The sequence below is a fragment of the Lepidochelys kempii genome, chromosome 25 (assembly GCF_965140265.1).
Source record: "Lepidochelys kempii isolate rLepKem1 chromosome 25, rLepKem1.hap2, whole genome shotgun sequence".
In the NCBI taxonomy this organism is placed as follows: domain Eukaryota; kingdom Metazoa; phylum Chordata; order Testudines; family Cheloniidae; genus Lepidochelys; species Lepidochelys kempii.
Window position 1 is genome coordinate 9,994,632 of NC_133280.1, and position 25,278 is coordinate 10,019,909.

The window sequence follows — 25,278 nt, forward strand, 5'->3', positions numbered from 1 at the left end:
CTTACCATGCCACTCAGAGCAGCATGTTTGGAGCCCCGCCGTCTGGCCGGAGCCAGAAGCGCTGCCCTGCATGAGCGCGCAGTCCCGCTGCCCATGCGGCGGCGTGGCTGCTGGGGAAGGGGAACAGCGGGGGAGGGGTTGGGGGAGAGCCTCCCCGGCCAGGAGCTCAGGGGCCAGGCAGGACGGTCCCACGGGCTGGATGTGGCCCGCAGGCCATAGTTTGCCCACCTCTGATGTATTGCCACTGGGATAATCTTTGTAAGGCACTCAGACCTGATACTTCAGAAGTGGAAAGATGGGCCCGTGGTTAAAGCACTGGACTGAGGACTCAGGAAAACTGGGTTCAGTTCCTTGCTCTGCCCCAGACTTTGGGTAAGTCTGTGCCTCAGTTTACCCATCTGCAAAATTGGGGACAATAATCTTTCCTTGTTGTCTATTTAGAGAGCAAGCTTTTGGGGAAAGGGGCCATTGTACAGCACCTAGCACAGTGGCTTCAGTCACGGCCAATCTGTACTACTGCCATGAAAATATTTATATTGGTATGGTATAAAAAGGCTTAGACGGGATACATTTATGGGCCTGGAAGGGGTTCAACCTTCCTCTGAACAATCAAGTATCAGGCACCGACAGAGGCAGCGTCCCAGCCTTGGGGAGCTGATGCTCAGATCCAGTACGGCCATTGGGCCTACAGATTATTATTTAGGTGGCATGGCTGGGCTCACAGGGATACAGTTTTCATAACAACAAACACTCAGCACTCGTATAACTTTATATCTACAGATCTCAGCGGGGTTAACAGGGCAGGGGATGTATTGTTATCCCATGCTACAGCCAGGAAAGATAATGCACAGAGAGGGCACTGGCCCAAGGTCACACAGCAGGTTGGTAAGAAAACCCTGATGCCCTGCTCATGCCAGTGTAAATCCAGTGCAACTCTATTTTATGCTGGTGTAAAACTGGTGTAAGGGGAAAATAGGTCCCACGTCTCCAGATTCCTGATGTGGTCCTCTACTCACCTGGACGACACTGCCTCCCCTTGTCCTCCCTCCCTAACAAAACATGATCCCTTCCAGCAGGTCACCTTACAATCTAAATGGACAATACAGATTGGACCCAAATAAACTGGGCTAGCCAGGGAAAATGGGCTAGTGACAGCATTTTTAATGACACGGATTAATGCTGATGGGACTGTACTTTAAGGCTGTGACAGGGAGGTGGGGCACTTGACCCACGCTGATAAGAGGGGGAGTTCCAGGCATTGGGGGCAGTGTGGAAGAAAGCACCAATGGTTGAGGAGGAGGAGAAGGGCAGGACAAATACAGAGCAAATGGGGAGAAGCGGTGTCTAGCAGATAGAGCAAAAGGAGTCAGATGACCTGGGTTCTAGTCTAGACTAGTCAGGTGACCTTGGCTAAGTCATTTCCCCTTGCTGTGCCGCAGTTTCTCCTCCCACCCTCTGTTTTGTCTATTTTGATTGAGAGCTCTTCAGGGACCAGGACCGTCTCTTCCCTATGCTCATGTACAGCGCCTAGCACACTGGAGTCCCAGCCTCAGTTGGGGCCTCTACATGCTACAGTAAATACGAATAAATAAATAAAGCTACAAGAGCAAAGGAGTTGGCGCTGAAGATGGCGGCTCCCCGGGCAGTTGCCTCGCTCGTGCTCTCCTCACTCTGCTCTTGAGGAGATTTGGAGACAGGCAGCCAGGAAGCACCTTCTGGTGCCCAGTAGTCAAAGTGGCTAAGCAATGCTGTCATGTAAGATGTCAGCCCTGGAGCCAAGTGCCGAAGGCAGCATGGGAGCACATGCTGCCGGAGCGGCATGGCAGCCCAGGGCCCCATGGTGTGCAAGCACTTTCAATCAGCTGTAACAACATCACATCTGATATTTGTCCACCAGCCCGGTAACAAGGCATAACGAGCCAGAGCAGAGGAACAGCTAGGCACCAAAGGAGCTATCTGGCCACCTAATGATGCCTCTTTGTCCATCACCGTCACAATTACTCTCGTGGGCCATTTGTAATTGAAACCAACTGGCTTATGGATTTCAGTGGCAGCCTTAAGGCGGGAAGCTCTCCTCCCCCATCCCTGCCCTAGCTTCCTCAAGGGCCAACTTGTTCGAACAGCTTCCACTTAGCCTTGGCTGCCTAGAAAGGTTCAATCTGCCCACAAGCCAGGGAAGGTGCAATCAGAAAGGACCTAGCCCTTTGGTCAGCGTCTGCTGCTCTGTTTGAGTCATTAAAAGAACAGGAATCTACACAAGACACCAGAGTACAAAACCCACCTCCTGTGGGACAAGCCTGAATGCTTAACAAGAGAGGACTCCAGACCCCGCCATAGGGTCCATGCCATCCTAATATAGCCCAGCCAAAGTCCCGAGCACTGGAAAGTGACAGTGTAGTCAGCTTTGCGGTGCTACCAGATTTTCTCGTCCTTCCGCACAGGAAACACAGTGTTGAAAGAATACGACCAGACAGGCCCGTTCTGATCAGTCACTTAATGATAACATGCAAATTTTTGTAAATGTAGAAGCCTGGCTACCTTCCACTCCCCGCCCATCCCATCCCGAAGTGGCTGCATCAGAGTGGTAGGCGAATGATCCCAATTAGTTTAGATGGATAAGTGTGTCTGGGGACCCTCTGGGATGAGAGAGACACTGGATAAATGCAAGATTATTTCTTATAACTCTATTCTTTCACTCCTGTAAATAAAGCTATCTGAGCTCCCCTAGGAAAAAGGGTCTCCATTCTCTTATTTCCAATTCCCTCCCACACAGCCATACAGTTCCAACACACCTGCGTGCCTGTTACAACCCCACAAAACTAAGCAGCACTTCTTGGGTTAAAGACAGGCAAGAAATTTCACCACCACCTCGCTACCCATGGAGAAAGCCAGGGATAAGGCATAGGATCCTGGCTCTGCTCCCAAGTCTGTTGAATCACTGCCGTATCACCTCAGACAAGTCACTCAGGTCAGCATTTTCCACTGATTTTTGAGGTACCTCCATTTTAGATACCCCAACTTTGAGACAACGGATCTGGATGATCTTTAGTCAGCTTCAACCAGAGTTGTGGGAGCAGCTTTGCATGCATGACAATCTGACTTAAGCTGCTTCTGGCTGGGAACACGAAAATGGAAACAGCCAGAGTCAGTCAGTGCTTTAAGAATGTGGGCCTGCGATGGAGCATTCACCGTGGCCACACACGTCAGGGAAGGGTTAATATGGGCCTGAGAGATGAATTAAGCTGGCTGCTCGTGCGCGGAGGCTGGACAGGCCTAACTCGAAGCAAAGCCCAGCTGGGGAAGAGCAGGACCTGTGGCCAGAGAGGGCTGGGTGAGCCCAGCTGGAAGAGGAGACAGGTTACTCCAGCGGCCTGACTGGAAGCAGGGCCCCTGAGGAGCTGTAGCCTGTCTGAACCCCTGAATGAGGGGAGGAATGTGCCAGCCCCTGGGCTATGAGCTTGATCAAGGCCCAGGAGCCTGTGATTAGACAGGAGGGCAGCCTAGAGCAGCCTGCAACAAGGTGGCTGAATGTTATCGAGCTGTTCAGGCCCAGTGGGGCCAATGTATTGTGTCAAGCTACCAGCTGAGCACAGTCGGGCTCAAGGTTTGGTTTCACTTACATTTGTTTTGGGCTTTGCCCAGAAGAGGCAGGCCTCTGCAAAGTGGTCTGGCCAGAGGGCCAGGACACCCCTATGGCCAGAGCTGGCCAAGAGACAGAGGCAGCTTGGTCAACAGAAGCATTCTTCTGCCAACCTAGCTGCGTCTACACCTGGGATTAGGTTGGCATAGCTACGGCCCTCCAGGGTGGGAATTTTTCACATCCCCGAGAGCTGTAGCTAGGGAAACCTAAAGGTTGAGTGTAGACCAGGCCTGTCTCCCACCCACAGTCCTCTGGTGTTCAGACTTTTACTACCTGCTTGTGCACAATGGAGGAAAAGGAAGTATCCAGATAACAGCGCTGGCAGGGAGATGGGAAATAGGAAGTCAGCCTCAGGACAACTACAGGCTAAATGCACCATTGAGGTCCAGTGGTTAAGTTCATGCTAAACGTAAGAGAGGAAAAACTAGAGGGCTTTCTCCTGATCAAGCAACCTAATGTGGAGGAGAAAATCTTCGCCATGCATGTTCAGGCTCACTTTCCTGTCTAGTCACAACACGGAGGAAACTGACGTACTGTCTCTCAATCCAGAGAGAAGCAGCATGAAATTAGCCCAGAACTCCTGTCCTCCCCAGGGTGGAGACTGGGGAAGAGGAGGTTCTCTCATTGCAGGGCAGGTTTCCATAAAAGATCTAAACCTGCCAAGAACCAGAGGCTCTGTGTCCTGGCGGAGGGTTAATAACTCCTCTCCAGAGATCTAATGTAATGGCTAATGTAGTGCCAATCTTTAAAAAAGGGAAGAAGGAGGATCCTGGGAACTACAGGCCAGTCAGCCTCACCTCAGTCCCCGGAAAAATCATGGAGCAGGTCCTCAAAGAATCAATCCTGAAGCACTTACATGAGAGGAAAGTGATCAGGAACAGTCAGCATGGATTCACCAAGGGAAGGTCATGCCTGACTAATCTAATCGCCTTCAATGATGAGATTACTGGTTCTGTGGATGAAGGGAAAGCAGTGGATGTATTGTATCTTGACTTTAGCAAAGCTTTTGACACTGTCTCCCACAGTATTCTTGTCAGCAAGTTAAAGAAGTACGGGCTGGATGAATGCACTATAAGGTGGGTTGGCATAGCTACGGCCCTCCAGGGTGAAAGTTGGCTAGATTGTCGGGCTCAACGGGTAGTGATCAATGGCTCCATGTCTAGTTGGCAGCCGGTGTCAAGTGGAGTGCCCCAGGGGTCGGTCCTGGGGCCAGTTTTGTTCAATATCTTCATAAATGATCTGGAGGATGGTGTGGATTGCACCCTCAGCAGGTTTGCGGATGATACTAAACTGGGAGGAGTGGTAGATACGCTGGAGGGCAGGGATAGGATACAGAGGGACCTAGACAAATTGGAGGATTGGGCCAAAAGAAATCTGATGAGGTTCAATAAGGATAAGTGCAGGGTCCTGCACTTAGGACGGAAGAACCCAATGCACAGCTACAGACTAGGGACCGAATGGCTAGGCAGCAGTTCTGCGGAAAAGGACCTAGGGGTGACAGTGGACGAGAAGCTGGATATGAGTCAGCAGTGTGCCCTTGTTGCCAAGAAGGCCAATGGCATTTTGGGATGTATAAGTAGGGGCATAGCGAGCAGATCGAGGGACGTGATCGTCCCCCTCTATTCGACATTGGTAAGGCCTCATCTGGAGTACTATGTCCACTTTTGGGTCCCACACTACAAGAAGGATGTGGATAAATTGGAGAGAGTCCAACGAAAGGCAACAAAAATGATTAGGGGTCTGGAACACATGACTTATGAGGAGAGGCTGAGGGAACTGGGATTGTTTAGTCTGCGGAAGAGAAGAATGAGGGGGGATTTGATAGCTGCTTTCAACTACCTGAGAGGTGGTTCCAGAGAGGATGGTTCTAGACTATTCTCAGTGGTGGAAGAAGACAGGACAAGGAGTAATGGTCTCAAGTTGCAGTGGGGGAGGTTTAGGTTGGATATTAGGAAAAACTTTTTCACTAGGAGGGTGGTGAAACACTGGAATGCGCTGCCTAGGGAGGTGGTGGAATCTCCTTCCTTAGAAGTTTTTAAGGTCAGGCTTGACAAAGCCCTGGCTGGGATGATTTAATTGGGGATGGGTCTTGCTTTTGAGCAGGGGGTTGGACTAGATGACCTCCTGAGGTCCCTTCCAACCCTGATATTCTATGATTCTATGATCTGGGGTAAAGTGTGTCTTTCATTCATCTGAAGAAGTGTATACTGGAATTAAAGAGTCATGTATCTGATGCTGTGAGATACGACCATCCTCAGCTCCCACTCAGGTCAATGAAAGTTGAAGGTACCAGACACCTCATAGTTTGGGACTCACTGGCTGGGGGCGAGGGCTGGTCTCAAGGTGCCCTTTAATAGGTGGAAAACCGTAAGAACAGGACAATACATGCCTTTAAAAAGTTCCAGGAACACCTATCAAAGGCCAGGCTGAGTATTTGGATGTGTCCACACTCTTAACCGAAAGCAAAGACTAATTTGTAAATAAAGTTATAAATTAGAAGGGGTGCGGAGGGGAGACAGTCAAATTAATTTGATTTTCTTGATTAAAAACCGCCAACAACATTTCACAACCCTCCAAACCTCCCCACTTCAGAGGTTGTAAAGGGGGCGGGGGGGGGAGAGGGGGAAACGCTTTAATTAATTATGCAGAAAATGCAAAAACGATCAGCATCTTCTGGACGAGTTTAAAATGAGGAGAAAACCCTTTCAGAATGGGGAGAAATTACTCCCCAAGGCAGCTGAAATTTCTCTTGCAACTTCAAAGGACAATAAATTATTCAAATCGCTCACACCATTCCTCTCTCGCGCTCTCTTCCTCCCTTCTTGATTTTATGCTCCTGAATCAATTAAAGGTTTGGAGGACGTTGGAGAAACTTTCTAGAACAATAAACTAGTTAGTGGCGGAAGGGGGAAAGCTTTTTTGGTTTGGTTTAAATACAAGCTTTTCTTTTCCCCTTGGCCCCTGAAAGAAAATGTCAGACCTGGCACCAGCCTCACCCCGCCCATTGAATCTCTGACACTTTTTCATCAACAACAGCAGGCTGAGTCTTGCTAAACTCCACTTGGGAAGAGATCAACCCATATTCTCCATCCCAACCATCCAAATAATTCATTGCAGCGTCACCTTTTGCAGGAATACCTGCAACTCTAACAGCACCCCGTAGCACTTTCTCCCAGGAAGAATAAGACGTAGATTAGTTGCGATCTTCGCTCCAGCCCTGGAGCACCCACGGAGTCAGCACCTACGAGGCCTTGCCCTAAAGACTTTGCAGTCCACACTTACAAGACAAATGTTATGAGGAGAAAAAGCAGCACAGGGAGATTGAATGACTTGCCTGAAGACACACAGCAGATCAGCGGCAGAGCTCCGCACTCCCACCCCAGTGCCCTATCCATCAGCCCACATAGCCTGCCCATGGGGATTGTTCCACCATTCCCTGCAGCACCTCCAGCTGGCAGAGGCGAAGAGTACCGCTCCCACTTCATTACATGCTGGAAGAGTTTAACCAGCACTTAAATTTGTAATGAAAGAGCTGCCATGGCTCCAGCAATTTTTTTTTTTAACTTCATTAACTGACGTGGCAAGCCCAGAGGTGCCAGGCCGATGAACTGCCAAACCTAGAGGTGTCGGGGATCAGCCCTAGCACGAATTAAGCACTAAGTTTAGCAATGCAATCACGCAGCCCAGAATTTGGAGCCAGTACATCAGTCAGTCAGATGATGGATTCTGTGGTTGGTTGGGTTTTTTTAATCTGTGCCTGTGTCCAAATGTGAACAATCCGAAAAGTTCAAGGCAGCGGTCCATGCAAAGAAGATAGGATGGCTTCCTCCAAGGTGGGAACTGGGACACTGTTACCAAGGGATGAAGTGATTAGAGTGCAGGGAAGGAGTCTTGCCCAGCAGGTACAGTGAATAAAAATGGCCTGTAAGACAGGAAATCAGAAGTGCAGAGAGCTCTGGTCTGGGCAGATGCATCAGGGAATGCGTTTCCTGCTCCTTTGGCAGGACGAGAGATACCAAATCAGGGCTGGTCTGGTGGCCCTGTGTGATGCCTGGCTTTGGCATCTAGGGTCTGACTCTTGTGCTCTCCCAGCCAGCAAGGGGCAGAGACGTCTTTGCAGATACACAGCAATGACTGCTCCCGTCCATATAGGGTTGGCCCCCAAAGAAGGCCCTATTCAGCCAGAAGGAAAATAAGATTCTCACAACTCCAGCCAACACATGCAGGATCTTGCTGGGATAAAGGTCCATCAAAAGCAAGGTGTAAAGGGACACTAATGGCTTATGGGTGAATGGGATAACATGACATGGGGAAAGAGCCCCAGTTTTTTCATGAGCACATGGCGAAGACGTGGGTCTAGATGCCCAGATACACTCACATAATGTGCTGCATGAAGACTGCAACAGAGACAGTAAGTAACATGCACATCATTTCAATACAACTCACCTGTTGACCCAGACTCTGGAACCCAGCAAATGGCTGTTCCTTTCCCACCCTACCAACAAAAGTCAAAACCTTAGAGCTGGTACATTCAACCTCTGTTCTTTTCAGGGCCTTGGTATAGGATACAGGAAGGCAGCTCCACAGACATGACTTGGCCACAGCTCCACTGTCTCCAAACATCCAAGCCAGCCAATGACAGATGTTCCCCCGAGGGGAGGAGTGGGGCATTTCTCACACAGGCTCTCTCTTGGAAGACTCCAAACCCCAACTGGAACGATCCCCAAAGCAGTGAGAAGGAGCCATCCTGCTCCAGCCAGGTAACAGCCATGCGATAAAGTGCACAGCTTGCATCAAGCGATTCTGGGCCACATCACTCCAAAGCCAGAAGTAGGAAGTGGAGATGTCAGAAGCAATCGGTGTCTTTATAAGGAGGAACTTTCAGACCAGATCCTTGGCTCTGGGAGACAGAGGCTGGAGTCTTCTCAGCAAGTCACAAGAGGCAAGTTAAGGAAATCAGGGCACGTAAGTTTTTAAGGGTTCAGTACCCTACAGTCCATCTAAAATTCAAATCCTGAGATACTGACACTTATGCAGCCAAACAGCTGCTTTAGAGGACATGGTCTTCAGAGTCAAGTTGCATAAGGCTAGGTCAGCCCTTGCATGGGGAACCACTAGGAAAACCCAGGGTGAGGCAATAAATGGTACAAGTGACTCAGTGGTGGAGTCGAGGGTGCTTTCCTCTGAGTCAGTATGGATTCCAAAGCAGCACTAGGGGGTGCTGTGCTGCTGGGAGCAGTGCTGATGACTAAGTAGGGGTCATCCCACCCACCTCCCCAAATCTGTGCTGTACATAAAGCCCCAGAACCGGACTAGGAGATGCTGTTTTAAGAACAAGCGGAGCAGTTGGTCATTACAAAAATCCACTGCACTTTTTCCATATATTCCTGCCAGGGTCCTGGTCAAGCTGCAATTTAAATCATTCCATTCCTCGTGCCTAAAAAAAAGGGCCAAGAAGTTTGATTTATGTTAAATGTCAAATAGACTATTAGGATGGGAGGAGCTTGGTAGGATTTGTTGATGTTTTTATCATGCCTGTGCCTAGATCACTGGCCGGATGCACTTAAAATAAATAAAATATTCCCTTGGTAGTTTCAATGAGGTAAGTGATTCTTCTGAGCACAATCGTTGGGATTCAGCTCAGAAGCGGCTGTAATTTTAATGGCAGATAAATAAATCCCTATGTATAAGTCTGCAGAGTCAACACTCTAGTTTGTACAGCCCCTCAGGAGCCTGTTGGATGAAAGGCGAAAGCAGCAGCATGGGACCATCTCGTCTGCTGAGTGGGCTTTTTCCGAAGCACCCACATGATTCAGGAGCGCAAAAGAAACCCAGGGATCCTAACTCTCAGATGCCCGCACCTTCCCTCCAGCCACCATTTTCTCACCATTGTCAATCCCACACTGGAGAGCTGGATTATTCCTAGTGATCCAACTATATCCAAAAGCAAGAATCTATGGCAGGAGGCCAACTGTTCCAATGATGGACACCTCGCTCCTGCAGAAACCCAAAGGAGGGTGTCTAACGCCCCCTGGCAGCGGAAATCCCAACGCGCCTTAGTCTGGCAGCTGCCTGGGTGCAGGTGATGATCTTTCCCCACCGCAGAGGCTTTCCAAAGGTTATTTATTTCTTCTCTTGTTCTGATTGAAAAGTTGGCATTTTCTATTTGATTTAAATAATAATAAATAATAATAATAATAATAGAAAAACCAAGTGACATCACTCGATCCATACAGACAAGGTTTAATTTAATCAGGCACTGAAGCATGGTGACACACAGGCTTAATTCGGCATCCTTGAGTGGTCCGCAGCCCTTGACAACGGCAGACTGAAGAGCAGCTGAGAGACAGGACAGGGAGGGGTCTCAGAAGGAACAAGGGTGAGCAAGTTGTCTCCCACCTATGGAGGAGCATGGCAGACGGTAAACTAAGCAGGTGCGTGAGGGGAGCACAGCTCCCCGCTTAGCTGCGCTAGAAGCAGATGGGAGCTCTCCTCCTCTCCTTGGCTTGCATAAGCAGCACTCCCTCCCACACAGGCCCCACAGCCTTGGTCGGTGCAATCAGGGCTCCTCTTCCTCTCTCAATCCACTTGAGACAGTGCTGGCAGAGGGCATGAGGAGCAGCTGCAGACAGACGCTCCCCACCAGTTAGCAATCCAACCACTATCGTCCCCCAAGCATTCTCCCTGCTGGGCGTCCCTCTCGCAAGATCAGCTGCTCCCTAAACACACACCAGGGAGAGATGCAGGCAATAGTTCTCCAGTTCAGCCTCTTGATTTCTGCAGGAGGATCCCCCATGCAGTACTTTACGCTCGCAGGACACAAATGCATCCAGGAGCCCTTTTGGGGCCGACGTAAATTCCATCACATCACAGTGTCAGTGCGCCATCATGAGTTGCTCCCAGGGTGCGTGTATTTGAAGAGAGGACAGCAGTCTCCCAATACATCCTCTGCTCTCTGAGAAAGATCCATGTAGAGCGGGGGCCATCTTAAAAGGTCCATAGAGGCCCACGATGGAAAGCAGCACCTCCTTTCTGGTTTCACTACAGCTGCCATCTTGGCCAACCCCAAGGATTGAACCAAAGACCTCCAGAGCTAAAAGCACAAACTGCTACAGCTTAAACCAAAAGAGCCAGGTTATGGTTGCAACTCCAGAACCGATTCACATCCTCGTGGACTGGGCACAAAAGGAGATATATGGACACACACTGACCAGTGGGTTACACTGACATGGTGTGTCAAGGTTCCTTCCCCACTCTGAACTCTAGGGTACAGATGTGGGGACCTGCATGAAAAAACCCCTAAGCTTATTTTTACCAGCTTAGGTTAAAACTTCCCCAAGGTACAAATATTTTACCTTTTGCCCCTGGACTTTATTGCTGCCACCACCAAGCGTGTAACAAATATATAATAGGGAAAGAGCCAGCTTGGAAACATCTTTCCCCCCCCAAAATCCTCCCAAACCCTACTCCCCTTTCCTGGGGAAGGCTTGATAAAAATCCTCACCAATTTGCATAGGTGAACACAGACCCAAACCCTTGGATCTTAAGAACAATGAAAAAGCAATCAGGTTCTTAAAAGAAGAATTTTAATTGAAGAAAAAGTAAAAGAATCACCTCTGTAAAATCGGGATGGTAAATAACTTACAGGGTAATAAGATTCAAAACATAGAGAATCCCTCTAGGCAAAACCTTTAGTTACAAAAAGACATAAAAACAGGAATATACATTCCATTCAGCACAACTTATTTTATCAGCCATTTAAACAAAACAGAATCTAATGCATATTTAACTAGATTGCTTATTAACCCTTTACAGGAGTTCTGACCTGCATTCCTGCTCTGGTCCCGGCAAAAGCAACACACAGACAGAGAGAACCTTTGTTTCTCCCCCCTCCAGCTTTGAAAGTATCTTGTCTCCTCATTGGTCATTTCGGTCAGGTGCCAGCGAGGTCATCCTAGCTTCTTAACCCTTTACAGGTGAAAGGGTTTTTCCTCTGGCCAGGAGGGATTTAAAGGTGTTTACCCTTCCCTTTATATTTATAACACGGTGTGTACAGAGTCTAGCTGTAACAATGATCTAGACAGGCATATTCCCCACCCACCCACCACCACATCATCTCCTAGGGTACGTCAACACAGAAGGCAGGATCCCACAGCAGGGAGGCTCAGAGCTCAGACTTTGCTATGGGCACCGATAATAGCTGTGTAGATGTTTGGGCTCGGGCTCAACTGTGGGCTCTGAAGACTCAGGAAGAGGGGAGCTCCATCTTGAGCCCAAATAACTACACAGCTGTTTTTAGCACCATAGCATGAGTCCTGTGAGCCTGATGCTGTAAACTCAGACTGGCTGCCACAGCAGCTGGCTTCCCATGTAGACATACTAGATGTATCTAGACTAGACTCCTGGGTGTACAAGACGTACTCCCTGTAAAAGAGTGCCCTTATCACAGATATGCCCCTAAGGGCTGGGATTGGCATAGCAGCTTGTTCACTGCCTAGCACCCTTGCCTTCTCGCTCTCTTCTTGTGATGTGGCCTTCCAGATGGGTCCCTTTAAATTCTCACCCTTTCTGGTGTATCAAAAGGCCCACCAATTAACAGACCAGTAAAGTCTTCAGCCCCAACTCCAGGCCCCACTGTTCTCACCCCTCCCCTCAAGGCTCTCTGCCATCCCTGTCCCCTTTCTGGACTCATACCACCTGGCCAGTGGCTGGCAGGAGAACCCAAGTTCTTTCCCTACACCAAGTTCTGGCCCAGGGATCCTATAACCAGCAACCAAGATCTGCTCAGTTCATCTCCTTGCTGCTGTTTCACTGGGCTTCTCTTCCTACCCAGCCTCTCTTAGGCCTCTCTAAGGTTAGCCTTCGGCTGGGGCTAGGATTTGTAGGGCTCTCCTCTAGAACCTCCCAATCAATTCCCGCATATATGTGCAAACTTCAATACCCTTCTGCCCTCCTGGGGATCCTTGCACTCTCTAATCCCAGAGACTGACTGCAGAGTCCCTGACTCTAGCCCGGCCACAACCCACTGCAGACTTCCTCTCTTCATAGTATCCCTCAGCTAGGATTCATCACTAAGTGGGGGCTGGGGCACTAAGCGGGGGCAAGGTGCCTTCACGGAGCTCTCTAGGGCTAGTTAACTCTTTTCATGCTGGCACAACTACAGTCCCCTCCTTAAACAGCAAGCCAGCCATGCGGCCGCCTACAACCAGCCTCCACAACAGCATTACATCAGGGCAGCAGCGCAGTTTGAAAGTGCCGGAGAACGGTGAGCCCATTGAGAGTTACGGCATTCTGCAAATCAAGGACAGAGCAAGCGCAACTGAAGGAAAGATGCCCAGGTAATGAATCAGAAAATGGGTTTTATCCTTTTGTTTTGTCAATTACAATTGAGCTGTAATTATTTGCAGTAATACTTGGGAGAATGCTAGGAATTGTTCTAGAACATGTAAAAAGAAGGAAACATCAGTAATAAGTCATGCTCACTACAACACCTGCTATTAAATCTTTGCTAGGGTGGGGAACAGAGGCTACCAGCTCTCTGTGCAGGGCTGAACGAAGTACCAATTAGCAAGGTTCTACCGTAAAATGCAAAGGTTTAATCAATGAGCAAAATGCACTTTAAGAGCAAACATGCTAATTTTGCTCATAAGAATAAAACATTTCTACTTGGTAAGTGGCCTGATCTGTGATTGAGAAGCACTTAAAAATGCATACAGCTCCTTCAGGTCAGAGATGGGGATAGGAGGCCAAATCTATATGGCCTATCACATACTACTGCATCAAATGGATTTGTACGTCATAAAGAAGGGGCCAGGAAAGATCCTGTGGCTTCTTTAGTATGCCATCCCCGGAGACAAACCTTATTCTGTATATTCACACGCGCAAGTAAGAGGCTCCAAGGTTCTAGAGGCAGAGGCTCCAAGGCCTGTACTGGGAATCAAGGAATCTGGTGCCCCACTGATCTCGGGCAAGTCATTTCCTGGTTCCATGCCTATTTCCCTTGTTGAGTTAGATTGTAAGGTCTTTGGGGCAGGTACTGTCTCTCACTGTGTGTGGGGACATATGTACAGTGCCTAGCACAATGGGATCTCGGGGAAGGCCTCTAGGTGCAACTGTAGTACAAGCATTAGGCAGCAGGTTTAAAACACCCAAAAGGAAGCACTTCTTCACACTACAGACAGTCAACCTGTAGAACTCCTTGCCAGGGGATGTTGTGAAGGCCAAAACTATAACTAGATTAAAAAATGAATGAGAATTTCATTGATAGGTCTATCAAAGGCTATTAGCCAGGATGGGTAGAGATGCAACCCCATGCTCTGGGTGTCCCTAAACCTTTGACTGCCAGAAGCTGGCACTGGACGACAGGGGATGGATCACTTGATGATTGCCCTGTTCTGTTCATTGCTTTTGAAGCATCTTGCCCTGGCCACTATAGGCAGACAGGATACTGGGTTAGATGGACCACAGGTCTGACCCAGTATGGCCGTTCTTATGTTAAGCATTATTATTGCTGAGGGTTGTTTGAACAAACAATGATAGCACTTACCATATAAGGAACTCAAAACAAAAGAACTCCACAAAACCAAAGTTAACCATTTCAAATTCTGTGCCTGTCCCCAACTATGCAGGGGAAAGGCTGAAAGGAAAAAACCAAACAAACAGATAAAATGTATTTCTTTGTCCCCTTTCACTTATACTTACTTTAAAGGTGTCTAGTAAGAGCAGTAGGTTAAAAATAAAGTACGATACCACGGCTGTCCTTTCCATACTGCGTTTTCGTCAAAAGTCTCAGACAATGATTTAAATCTGCCAACACACCTGCGAAACAGGGGGAAGTGTTTGAAGAGCCTTTTTATAGGGGGTAAACTGAGGCACAGAAGCAGCAGTGGTTTGCCCAGAGTCCCATAGAAAGATGACTAAGGTGGGAGTAGATCGCAGGAGTCCTGGCTCTCAGCTCTATGCTTTTGCTACAAGCCCACCCTCTGGAGCTGGGAAGAAGCCACCACTCAGGAGCAAGAAGTTTGTAATCTCTGAGCTGGGACGCCTAACAGGCAAGGGACGAAACCACTACCTGGTTGACACAGCCTTGGTGGCTGAAAAGCCGTGGTGTCCCATGGGGAATGAGGACAGGAAAACAGGTCAGTGCTGTGGTGAGCACCAGCCAAATGGAAGCCGGCCAAGGGATTACGCGAGAGAACCCAAGGCCACACAATGGGAGACGATATTGTCAGAACAATGGCAGCTCCTCACGCTGCCTCAACGGTTGTGACAGGCAAAGCTGTTTGCTGTGGATACATCTCCCCGGCAAGTGGCACAGACTGGCTCCAGCACTACAGACCGGGCTGGTGGAGGCTGGGGCATCCCAGGTGGCCCCCAGTCATCTCTTCCAAATCAACAGCTCTTGGAGTGCATAGGTGGGGGGGGGGGTCATAGATGTTAAGACCTGAAGGATCTGGTCTGATCTCCACATCACAGGCCACCAGCACCACCCAAACCCAGTGACCAAAATCAAAGCCCAGTACTCCAGCCCACAGGAGACTTGACTAGCATGTGCTGCAGGTGGAGAACAGGAGGGACCGAGGTGCACCAGTGCCCAAACCAACTCATTATCACTGTTCGTTTATTCACAGGTACAGCCCAACAAGGTCTCCAGCAGCATCAGACCCCTAGGAATAGATTGGGAGAGAATCCCTTGCAGCCACAGCCACACACACACAGCCCTGCCTGTCAGACCACAAGCTACCCTGAAATACAGAGGAAGAGAAACCGTGACATTTCAATGCCCTTCGGCCAAGGGGACACAATTCTGAAGGATAGGGACAAAGAGAAATTCTGCTCCCCATCCTCTTAGCATCCCCATCCCCTGAGTCGAGGGAGAACCCTGCAGGATAGAAGGGAAACCCTGCCCACCTACTCCCAGCACAGGATAGGAGCCGGCCGGACAGAGTGGGAGGAACCCCCTAATCATCTCCCGCTCACTCATCTGCCCATGACAAACAGCAGCCTGCAGGTCAGGGCAAAACAGGCTGGGTCTTTTTAGGTCTTGTACTGGAGATGTGCGAAGGGCCGGGAGGTAAATCTGCACACAGGGACCAAATAAACCCAGAGAAAGCAAGATATAACACATACACACACAGCTTTATTGTCAGGGACGTGAGGGGGCCACACACACATGCACGCACACACACAGCTTTTATTGTCTGGGGCCGGAGAATACTGCAGAGTTACCGTGAAGAAAAGCCAGGCAGCTTCCTGGCAGCCAGCAACAAGGTGTTTAGTGATGCCAGTCACCGGCACAGCTTGGGCCATGCAACAGGTACCGTCAGCCACAATCTGTCTTTCCCAAACAGCTGCACTTCCTAAAGCACAGCCTGGTTTCTCTCAAACACAGCAAAGATACTGAGCAGTTGTGTAGCAGCCTTGGGGGATCTCAAACCACTTCACAAATATCCCGTAACTAAGCCCCACCCCACTGGAGTTAGGAACATAGATTCCCCCTCCCATGATATAGACAGGGAAAACCAAGACTGCAAGGAGGTTAAGGTTTATGGGCCTGCTATTCAGAAGTGCTGGGCCCCCAAAGCTCCAACAGGCATCAATAGGGATTGTGAGCGCTCCATTCAGATGCACACATCTTTAAAAAAAAAAAAAAAAATTATGGGGCCCAATTCTCCTAGCTGCTCGGGACATACACAAGTCAGGGCTGTGTGCAGGCCAAGATGCACACACATGCAAACCCTTGGGCACAAACATACACTGGGTTTTTCTGCATGCAAAACTGTACGCACGCTTCATAACAGGGGCCCAAGTGACTCGTGCAGGGTCACACCATGAGTCGGTGGCAACAACAGAACCCAGGAGTCCTGCCTCCACGTGCTCAGCCCTGTTTTAGCCACTAGACCACACTGCCACCATTATGACAATACACACGCATGTACATAGAACGGTACATTAGAAATGCTGAGATTCACATCAGGGAAATAAGCCAGCTCTGAACCTCTTGGAGATCAATTCCCTTCCCTCTCTTAGTAAATGAGGAAGTACCATATCTTCCCATACACGTACAATCCTCCCAAACACATGCGCTAAACGGAACTTGTACAAAAATGAGTGCTATGCTAGGGAATGGCAAACACCTGCCCCATCTTCCGCAGAGAAGACAGAGCGCTATCAAACAAAACCAAAAAAATCCCAGCGACAAAGGGTCTCCTTCCCCATTTAATCCCCGAACACATCCTCTTAATAAACCCCGATAACAAAGCGATTACGTGCAAAGCTGTCGAGAGCTGTGCTGACCAGAACGGCTCTTTCGCAAGCTTCGAGAAGCTTTGCTGGGGAGAAGAAAGTCATAATTCAATCAGCCGATTCTGCTGATCCCCGAGCGATCGGCCTTTGTGCTGAAGGAACATTACATTCAAGTCGCTGAGGTTTTTACAGCAGTACTTGCAAGGCACAGAAGATATAAACAGTGTTAAACTGGGACCGGTTGGCTCACAAGACGGGGAACAGACAACTCGTGCTTCAGCTGCTGGTTTGAATCCAACTCTGGTGAGCAGCAGGCCAAGGGTGGTTAGTGTCCAAAAGATGGAAAGGGGAGAACTGGACAGGACCATGTGAAATGAATTTGCCGGGTCTCAGTCCCATTCCCAACAAGCAAGGGGTGACATCAGTAAAAGTCCCACAGCGCTAGACATCCCCATGCCAATTTGGCAGTCTCTGCGGAGACCAAAATGGGCAACAGACTGTGCTGCCCCTCCCACTTCTCCATACAAGATCCCTTGAAGGCAGGGTTGGGAACAATAACTGGGGAGCACATGGGAAGCTTGAGATGCCTGGGTTGGAGATACGCAGAGGCCTTCGAAGCACCAAACCCTTCCCCTGCACCAAATTCACACTCAACATTTATTAAGGGGTTGGGGAGGGGATGTGCTAATCGGCCCTTTAAAAAGAGACCCTCCATCAGGCCAGTATCCCTTCTCCAAGGACTGAGCTGCTATTCCTCCGCAAAGGGACGCGAGTGGCGGAGATGCCAGGTAAAAGCCAAGAAGCTAAGGGGTGGGAGGTCACTTACTTTCAGACACGCAGCCAGTCAGAAGCAAGGAGAGGAGGTTCACGAGCGGGACCAGCGAAGACATTCCCAGGCTGCAAAGGATCCTCATTCTTGGCAATGACCTCCCAACCCAGCCAGGAAGGCCCCAGTTCAGCGAAACTCACAGAGCCTCCAAAGGGACGTCAGCACCTGCAGGGAGACAAAAGGAACCGGGAGACAGTCAGACAAGAGCGTGGGGGGCAGCTGTTATCCAAGGGGGAGAGGGAACTGAAAGCACATCGGAGCAGGGGGGGAGCTGTACACAGGAAGACAACAGTCCCATGTGGAAACATCAGAGGACTAAAATGGCCCTGAAGCTGACTCCATCATCAAGCTGGCCTGCCCCAGGTTTATGGCTTTGGCAGATAACGACAAGCCACTTGCACACTCAAAAGGGATCACGCCAGGGAAGAGAAGAATGGGCAGGAGACTTCGGCAGAGCCTGTGTTTACAGTTTAACCCTCACCACCATGCGCTCCCTCCCCCAATCCCTCTCCCTCCCCTGGAACAGCCGCATGGGCTGGGCGACGAGGTGTGAAGTGATCTGACCTGATGGGCACAGAAATCCTCTGAAAGAGAGATTTTCCACGCACTGGAGCGAATGGAAAAAACAGGGGAGGGGGAAAAAAAATCCACCAAAAGAGATGAGCAGGGGATGGGGGGGGACGTTTCCTGTGTGCCCCCTGAAGATATCTGTGTCTGGGGGAGGGCTTTGCTCCCTGCTCAGCCAAGCTCTGGGGCAGCAAAGCAATCGCCCGGATGTGCACAAGCTGAGGTGCCGGAGAGTCACCAGTGCGACTTCAGTGCAGACAATAGTTTAGACTCCTGAGGGCTGTAATACTTTGATCTAATTCCCATTGTTGGGCTTGGTGATGTTGAACAGCTTGTGACAGTCAGGTCACACTAGGTGGATGGTCCCTTCTGGCCTTAAACTTGAGTACTCTGACCACCTCCGTGAGTTCTAATCCCAGCCCCGACGCCAGCTACCCTCTGCGTGCTTGGGGCAAGGGGCTCTCCCTGCACTGTGCCTCAGCTCCCCCCTCTGTCAATAATGATCCTTTCCCAGCTCACAGGGCTTGGGAGGAGTCACATTTATAACGTGCTTTGATCAAGACGAGTGTGATAGAACCACGAAATGTTTTTTATTACGGCGGGACTGAACGGGCAGCTGGAAGCCCAGGGGTGGGAACGAATCCTTGCTGAAGCACTGTTTTAGTTGTTTAGCAGCCAGGCCCCAAAAGAAGACGACACCAAAACAATTTATGGCCTGTGGTTGAGTCTGCTTGGGGCAGGTCAGAAAGGGGGGTGCCAAGGAGCTGGCTATGGCTCCATCATCCTGATTCTCCCCCCCCCCCCGAGTGCCCCGGCAGGAGGTAGAGCTAGCGAGCCAGTGAAGGCCAGTGGAGCTGGGGGAGCCTGGGAGGCAGGAGTCACCTCCTCCAGCTTTAAAGCAGCAGGGAGTTCCAGGGAGACAGACCCCCGCCCCTTTGAGCTGCCTAAGTAGCACCCAAGGGTCATCTTCTCAGTAGTGACTCTGGCCCCCGTCTCAATTGCCCTGAACATTTTTGCCAGCAGGAACGGCAGACTTTGCCCCAGAAGGGCTGAAAAGGGCGACAGAACAAAGAGCACTGCCCACCTCATACCATCGATGCTGACAGAGACACCCCAATGATCCAGCGATAAACCGACATGAGACACTAGAATAATGGGGAAGCATTCTCTGTCTCTGGGGGATCCCCTTAGATCTAAATAGGTTCTTATCTGCTGTATGTTACTTACATTAAATACAAAAATCGGGATTTGCTGCCTTTTGAAAAAAGCAACACGGGACACATTTTAATAGGATGGGCTAAGGGGGCAGGAGAGGCTGCCTAGACCCTCTGATACGTATCGGAGCATGAAGCTATCTGGAGATGCAATCTGAATGAGCGTCTTGATCTTTCTCTGTCCTAATAACTTATCAAGACAGCTGCTTTGCACCACTAAGGAGAAAGAACCCAGGATAAATAAGAAAGGCTCTTAGATATTACAGCTTGTAATATTCATCCCCAAGCAGCATCCTCTCAGCCAGTAGCTTTGGACTCGTACTTCACGGATTCTAAGCCGCCTGATGCACGCGGGATGCAAGGCTAGCTCTTTAACAACTCATGGCCAGCTATTAAAAAACATGTGCGGGCGGCACAGGAAAGCAGGGTTCTGCAAGCCGGGCGATTCTGAAACGCTTGTTCGAGACACCATTAGAAAAGCACACGGAGGCTACCAACAGACAGTGACTAAAAACAATGGGGTGTTGTTTTTATTTTAACAGAGGAAGGCAGGGTCCAAGGGCATTAGGAATCATTGTGATGGCAACTGTTAATTAAAGGAGGACTGTGCGATAAACACAGCACAAAGGAAACTGAATCAAGTTGGTTACAGCTGGGATTATTTTCCTGCTAGCCGCAAACGAGTGGCTTCTGAGTCCCATTGGTGGGAGGAAATCTTCCTCACTATGATGTTTTCAGGCACTTAACATTTCAAACCACGACTTGTTCAGCCTGCACCCAGAGCACCGAGGAGGTCAGCACCTATTTATCTAAATGAAATCCCCTTGTGGCCACAATAAACGCTGTTAAATGTCTCTGTGTCTCCACTGCTTTCTAAATGCGTTGCCAGCGACCTGCTTTGGCTCTGAGCTCTCCGAGTGGGAAAGAGGCAGTGATACCCCCTTGCCGCCCCCCAAAAAGCACCGATTAACGCGGACAAGTCATGTGGAACATTCTGCTGGATCTGAACTGACATCACCACTCCCCGCCCCATTCCACCAGGGCTTTTACGCCGCATAAATGGTTGGGACAGAAAAGGTCTGGTGAAAGGAGCAACTGCACCGGCTTCCGGCAGAGAGAAAAAGAGATGCCAGAGGGTGACACTTCTGCTCTGGTGCTAATGTGCTTCCCAAAGCCCTTGATGGAGACTGAAAGCATGGGCAGAGATATTAGGACATGTCAACCTCAATCCAGCAATTCATCCTTCAGAGCAGGTACGTCACCTGGCTGTCTCCCCCTGGACTCGCCAGCCTCGGGATTGCAGGGATGGCAAGATGGCCTCCCACCTGGCTCTGCTGCGTAAATGAGGGAGCGATGGGGGAGAAGGCAGGGAGGGAAGGAGAAGAGAGGAGTCTGCTCCATTGTCTTAGTATCGCTTGAATGGTGGCAATGAAAGCACTGGATATGGACGGAGTCACATATGCATCCACCAGAAGTCCCCTTAGCCCTTAATTCTCTCACCTACCCCATGACTGTCACCCCAGAACAGACCTATGGTTCACCTAGTCTGCCTGTTGGATTCTTGGGGAAAGGCATAAGTCCCCCAGAAGGCACCTAAGCGTATTTAGCTTCCTGGAAGGAAATTTCTTCCTGGCCTCTAGCAGGTGATAGCTGACACCCTGAAACATGAAGACCGGCTGACCCTTATAATAATCATCTGTGTTATTTGTATTCACAGCAGCATTCCTATATACGCTGCAGAATACACACTGCTGGGAGACCCGGCTACAGCCCGGCAAGCCTCTCCCATTCTCCAGCATGGTTAAGGGCGGGTGCCAATTACCTTGATGTATGCTCAAATCATACGGATTTCATCACTTCTGGTTTCCCTTCCTGTGTCTGTACACGGTCTGCCTAGACCGTACATGATGAGGAGACACCTGCCCCGACGCCCCAGCAAGCTATTGGCACTGTACAAGTAAGCGCAACGGCAGCTGTTCTCAGGGCAGGAGAACAGCACAAGAAGTCTTACCGGGCTCCCTGACACAGGATCTTCTGCGGCACAGGCAGGGCCTACACAGGCAGGGCCTCAATCCTTATTAGAGGATGCAGCTAAGTGAAGAGCTGGGGTCAGGATTGAGCTAGATATAGCCGTGTTTCAGAAACTAGATGAATTCTTACAGTCTCTGGGGCTTCCTAGTGCATCTGATCCTCTCCCATTCTCCAGCTGCAAGCTCTTCGGTGGCTCCTAGGGAGCCATACACATGGTCAGCTTTTAAAGAATAATAAAACAGGAAGCGCTTTGCTGCAAGTAGCCCTATAGCCCAGCTTCTCTCACAAGAGAGACAAGGGACTATTCAGAGGTCTACAGGAGCTAGGCACCCAGGGTAAAATTTTCAAAAGCATCTATGTGATTTAGGAGCTTAAGTTTCATTGAAAGTCAGGGGATCTTAGGCTAGATCACTTAGGTCCTTTCTGAATATTTGACTCCCATCTTAATGGGAGCTGGACATCTAACTCCATTAAGCCCTCCAGTCAGAGTGGGGGTTTATCCAGAGAACATCTTAGCCAGTGTGATTCCCAGAGAGAACGAAAATCTGTGCTACTTCGTGAGGGAACCTCTCCCCAACGCTGCTAGCAACAACTGTGTTTAAACAGAAAGAAAAGGAGGACTTGTGGCACCTTAGAGACTAACCAATTTATTTGAGCATAAGCTTTCGTGAGCTACAGCCCACTTCATCTGGAAAATACAGAAGATGTTTTTATACACACAGACCATGAAAAAATGGGTGTTTATCACTACAAAAGGTTTTTACTCTCCTTACAATGTGTATGATAATCAAGGTGGGCCATTTCCAGCACAAATCCAGGTTTTCTCCTTCCCCCCTCCCCCAAACCACTCTCCTGTTGGTAATAGCTTATCTAGTGATCGCTCTCCTTACAATGTGTATGATAATCAAGATGGGCCATTTCCAGCATAAATCCAGGTTTCCCTGTTTAAACAGCCATTGCTTGAATGGTCCTGAATCCAGCAAGGGTAGGACTACGGGCCTGGGATCTGGACCTCTCGTTGAGCCTCTTAACACAAGATACAGCTTCTCCTCCCCATTTCTTCCCTGAAATGCAAAAAACCACCACAACCTTCCCCCCCACCACCTAATTTGGTGGAAAAAATTCAAAGTGGTTTTCATTTTGAAGGATCTGAAAAGAACCCCCTTTTCTTGGTTTTTGGGGAAAAAATTGCTGAAATTTAAAAAAAGTTCAATAATAATTTCAATGACGTTTTAGATTTACAATTTCGATTAGTTTGCGGGTTGGGTTTTTTTTTATGCTTCACCAAAAAAAGACAATTTGCCCATGCAAAGTCATTTAAAAAACTTTCACCCAGCTCTCATCATCCATGATTAGCTTTGGCATCTCATCTGCTCATAGAGTGCGGTGGGACGATTCCCTTGCACCCCACCAAGCCACGTCAGTCTATTACCACAGGAACCTTACAGAGAAGAGGCTGTATTCCACATGCTAATACATTCTCTGAGTTGCCAGTTCAGTTTGTACTGCACATTAATAAAGGTCAATGGGTAACCTCATTTCCTGCCCCAATGAGTGTGTTTAAAAAAAAAAAAAAAAGCTTTTAAAGCACAATCAATCACCAACCAGTCTGCCATCTCCTCTCCAAAAAAAGAAATCTGACATCTAAACAAACAAGCATGCACCTCTAGCTCGCTGCTTCATTATGAGTCAGCTCTCGTTGATCTGCCCAACCAACCACCTTAACAGAGACCTGAGGGAGAGGTTTGTGTGAAGTGGGCAGCTGCCCGCTCGGAACTCAACCAACCACCCCCAGTCAGCCCTGCTGACAGTTCCGGCAGAGACCTGGGACCGAATGGATCTCAGTAGGTGACTTCTCCTGGCGTTCCTAGAGGCAGGGCCCGGCAAGGAGACTCCAGCACCATGTTCGAGGCCAGCTTGCAATTCTTATCCAGGGTTCTCCATGCAGCATTGATTGTCCACGCTACAGTCCCCCCGCTTTTTTTTTTTTTTTTAAAAGAATGAGCAAAAGCACCAGAGAGACCCACTCCCCCTACCGTGCACTGACAGCATTAATTTACACACCCCATTCTCCTCCTTACAATAGGGGTGCTCCCAAACCTCCCTGCTCCGACTGAATCAAGCTAACTGGCCCATTCTGGGTAACAGGAGATGGTTCTGCTTTCCAGGCCAGTTTAATCTCAGCATCGAAGTCCTGAGGCAGGAAACTTTTTGCTTGCCAGCGTTCCAACCCCAGCGCAGATGTGCACAGCTTCCTTCTCCGTGTGGCTGGCAACACGACCCCAGCTGGGACCTAGGTTCCTCAGAGACAAAGGGTTATCATACACATTTTAATAAAGGGGAAGTGCCAAAGCCTTGTGTGCTACCAAAAAGCACTAACCAGCCTAAATTTTCAAAAGTAACTAATTGTTTTGACTGCCCAACTTGAGACACTGTACTGAGTGAGGGCAGAGGACTTGATTTTCATATGGCAGGTTATCGGCAGTTTCTGAAAATTAGGCCTTTTTAAAGGCACCCAAGAAATTGAGGCACTCAAAATCACTAGCCCCTTTTGAGAATGTAGGATACAGGTTTCAGCGCCTCTGCCATGGTGGATATAGCCCTGGGTCATTCAGTCAAGATCCTTATTAGATGGTAAATATCATCTAGCTCTTAACTAGTGCTTTTCCTCTTTAGATCACAACGTGATTTATGAAGCAAATTAACATCATTATACCCATTTTACAAATGGGGAAACTGAGGCACAGCAAGGGGAAAATGAGTTGCCCAAGGTCACCCAGCCAGCCAGCGGCAGAGCCAGGATTAGAATCCAGGTCTCCTGAGGCCCAGTCCAGTGCCCTATCCACTGGGCTACTCTGCCTTATGCTAGGCTCTAATATAGGTGCTTCTCATCCCTAGATCTAAAAAAAAAAAAAAAAAAAGATTCACAAAAAAGAACCCGAGCGTCATTACCCTCCATAGGGAAACTGAGTCAGAGTGCGACGACCTTGGATCTCTCTCTCTCTGACACCCCCCCACCCCAGATCTCTTCATGCACTTGTAAATCCAGCTCTGAGTGATAGGCTCCAAGGGAGTGGGGAATCGGTGAATCCATTTTGGGTGAGGGGCAGTTTGTTCTCCAACAGCTGCAACAGGGAATTCTGGCACACAAAGGGTTAAACCATAGGGATGGCATGGGGGCAGGCAGGCAGGCAGGCAGGCAAGATCTGAATTGTGTTTAAATCATCAGGAGAAATGAATTCCCCACCCCCACCCCCTTTTTCCAACAGTGACAGCTCTGACAAGCAGTGATGAATTTGTTGTGTCCAATAAGTGTTTAGCGGGTGCAGCATAGCATGGACAGGGGGCAGAGGAAATGGCAGCTGTGGCCAAAGGGGATTCGCAGATCTGAGGGATCAGGAGCCCACAGCAAAGGGCAGGAACGGGTTCAACTCACCAGGCTGGATTGCACCTGTCCTTTAAAACACGCAGACACCAGCAACTCCTAGCTCCTAGGTGGCTGCACGCACAAAGGCAGGGAGACCCCCGTTGGGCAGGTCAGCATTGCAGCTGGGAGCAAGACTCACAGTCTAGGTGGACAGGCTCACGCCAGCATGCTGAAAATAGCGGTGGGGATGCTCCGGCCTGGGACAAAGCTCAGAGCCCGCCCAACTCCCTAGGCTCGAGAGCCGGGACCTCCACACTGCCACTCTTAGCCCGCCACCTCGAGCCCCTGATGCAAGGCCGTCTACCCAGGCTTGCTCCCAGCTGCA

The 25,278-nt window shown here is 49.4% G+C and overlaps 1 protein-coding gene across 8 annotated transcripts in view; it reads right to left on the reverse strand.

Moving 5' to 3' along the window:
- Positions 1-25,278, reverse strand: part of PTPRS (protein tyrosine phosphatase receptor type S) — a 247,487-nt gene that overhangs the window by 120,054 nt on the left and 102,155 nt on the right. For all 8 annotated transcript variants that reach the window (XM_073323722.1, XM_073323721.1, XM_073323720.1 and 5 more), the window contains exon 2: positions 17,712-17,879. In XM_073323722.1, the coding sequence (XP_073179823.1) occupies positions 17,712-17,799 (88 nt within the window). In that variant the 5' untranslated portion in view covers positions 17,800-17,879. The remainder of the gene's footprint in view (positions 1-17,711; positions 17,880-25,278) is intronic.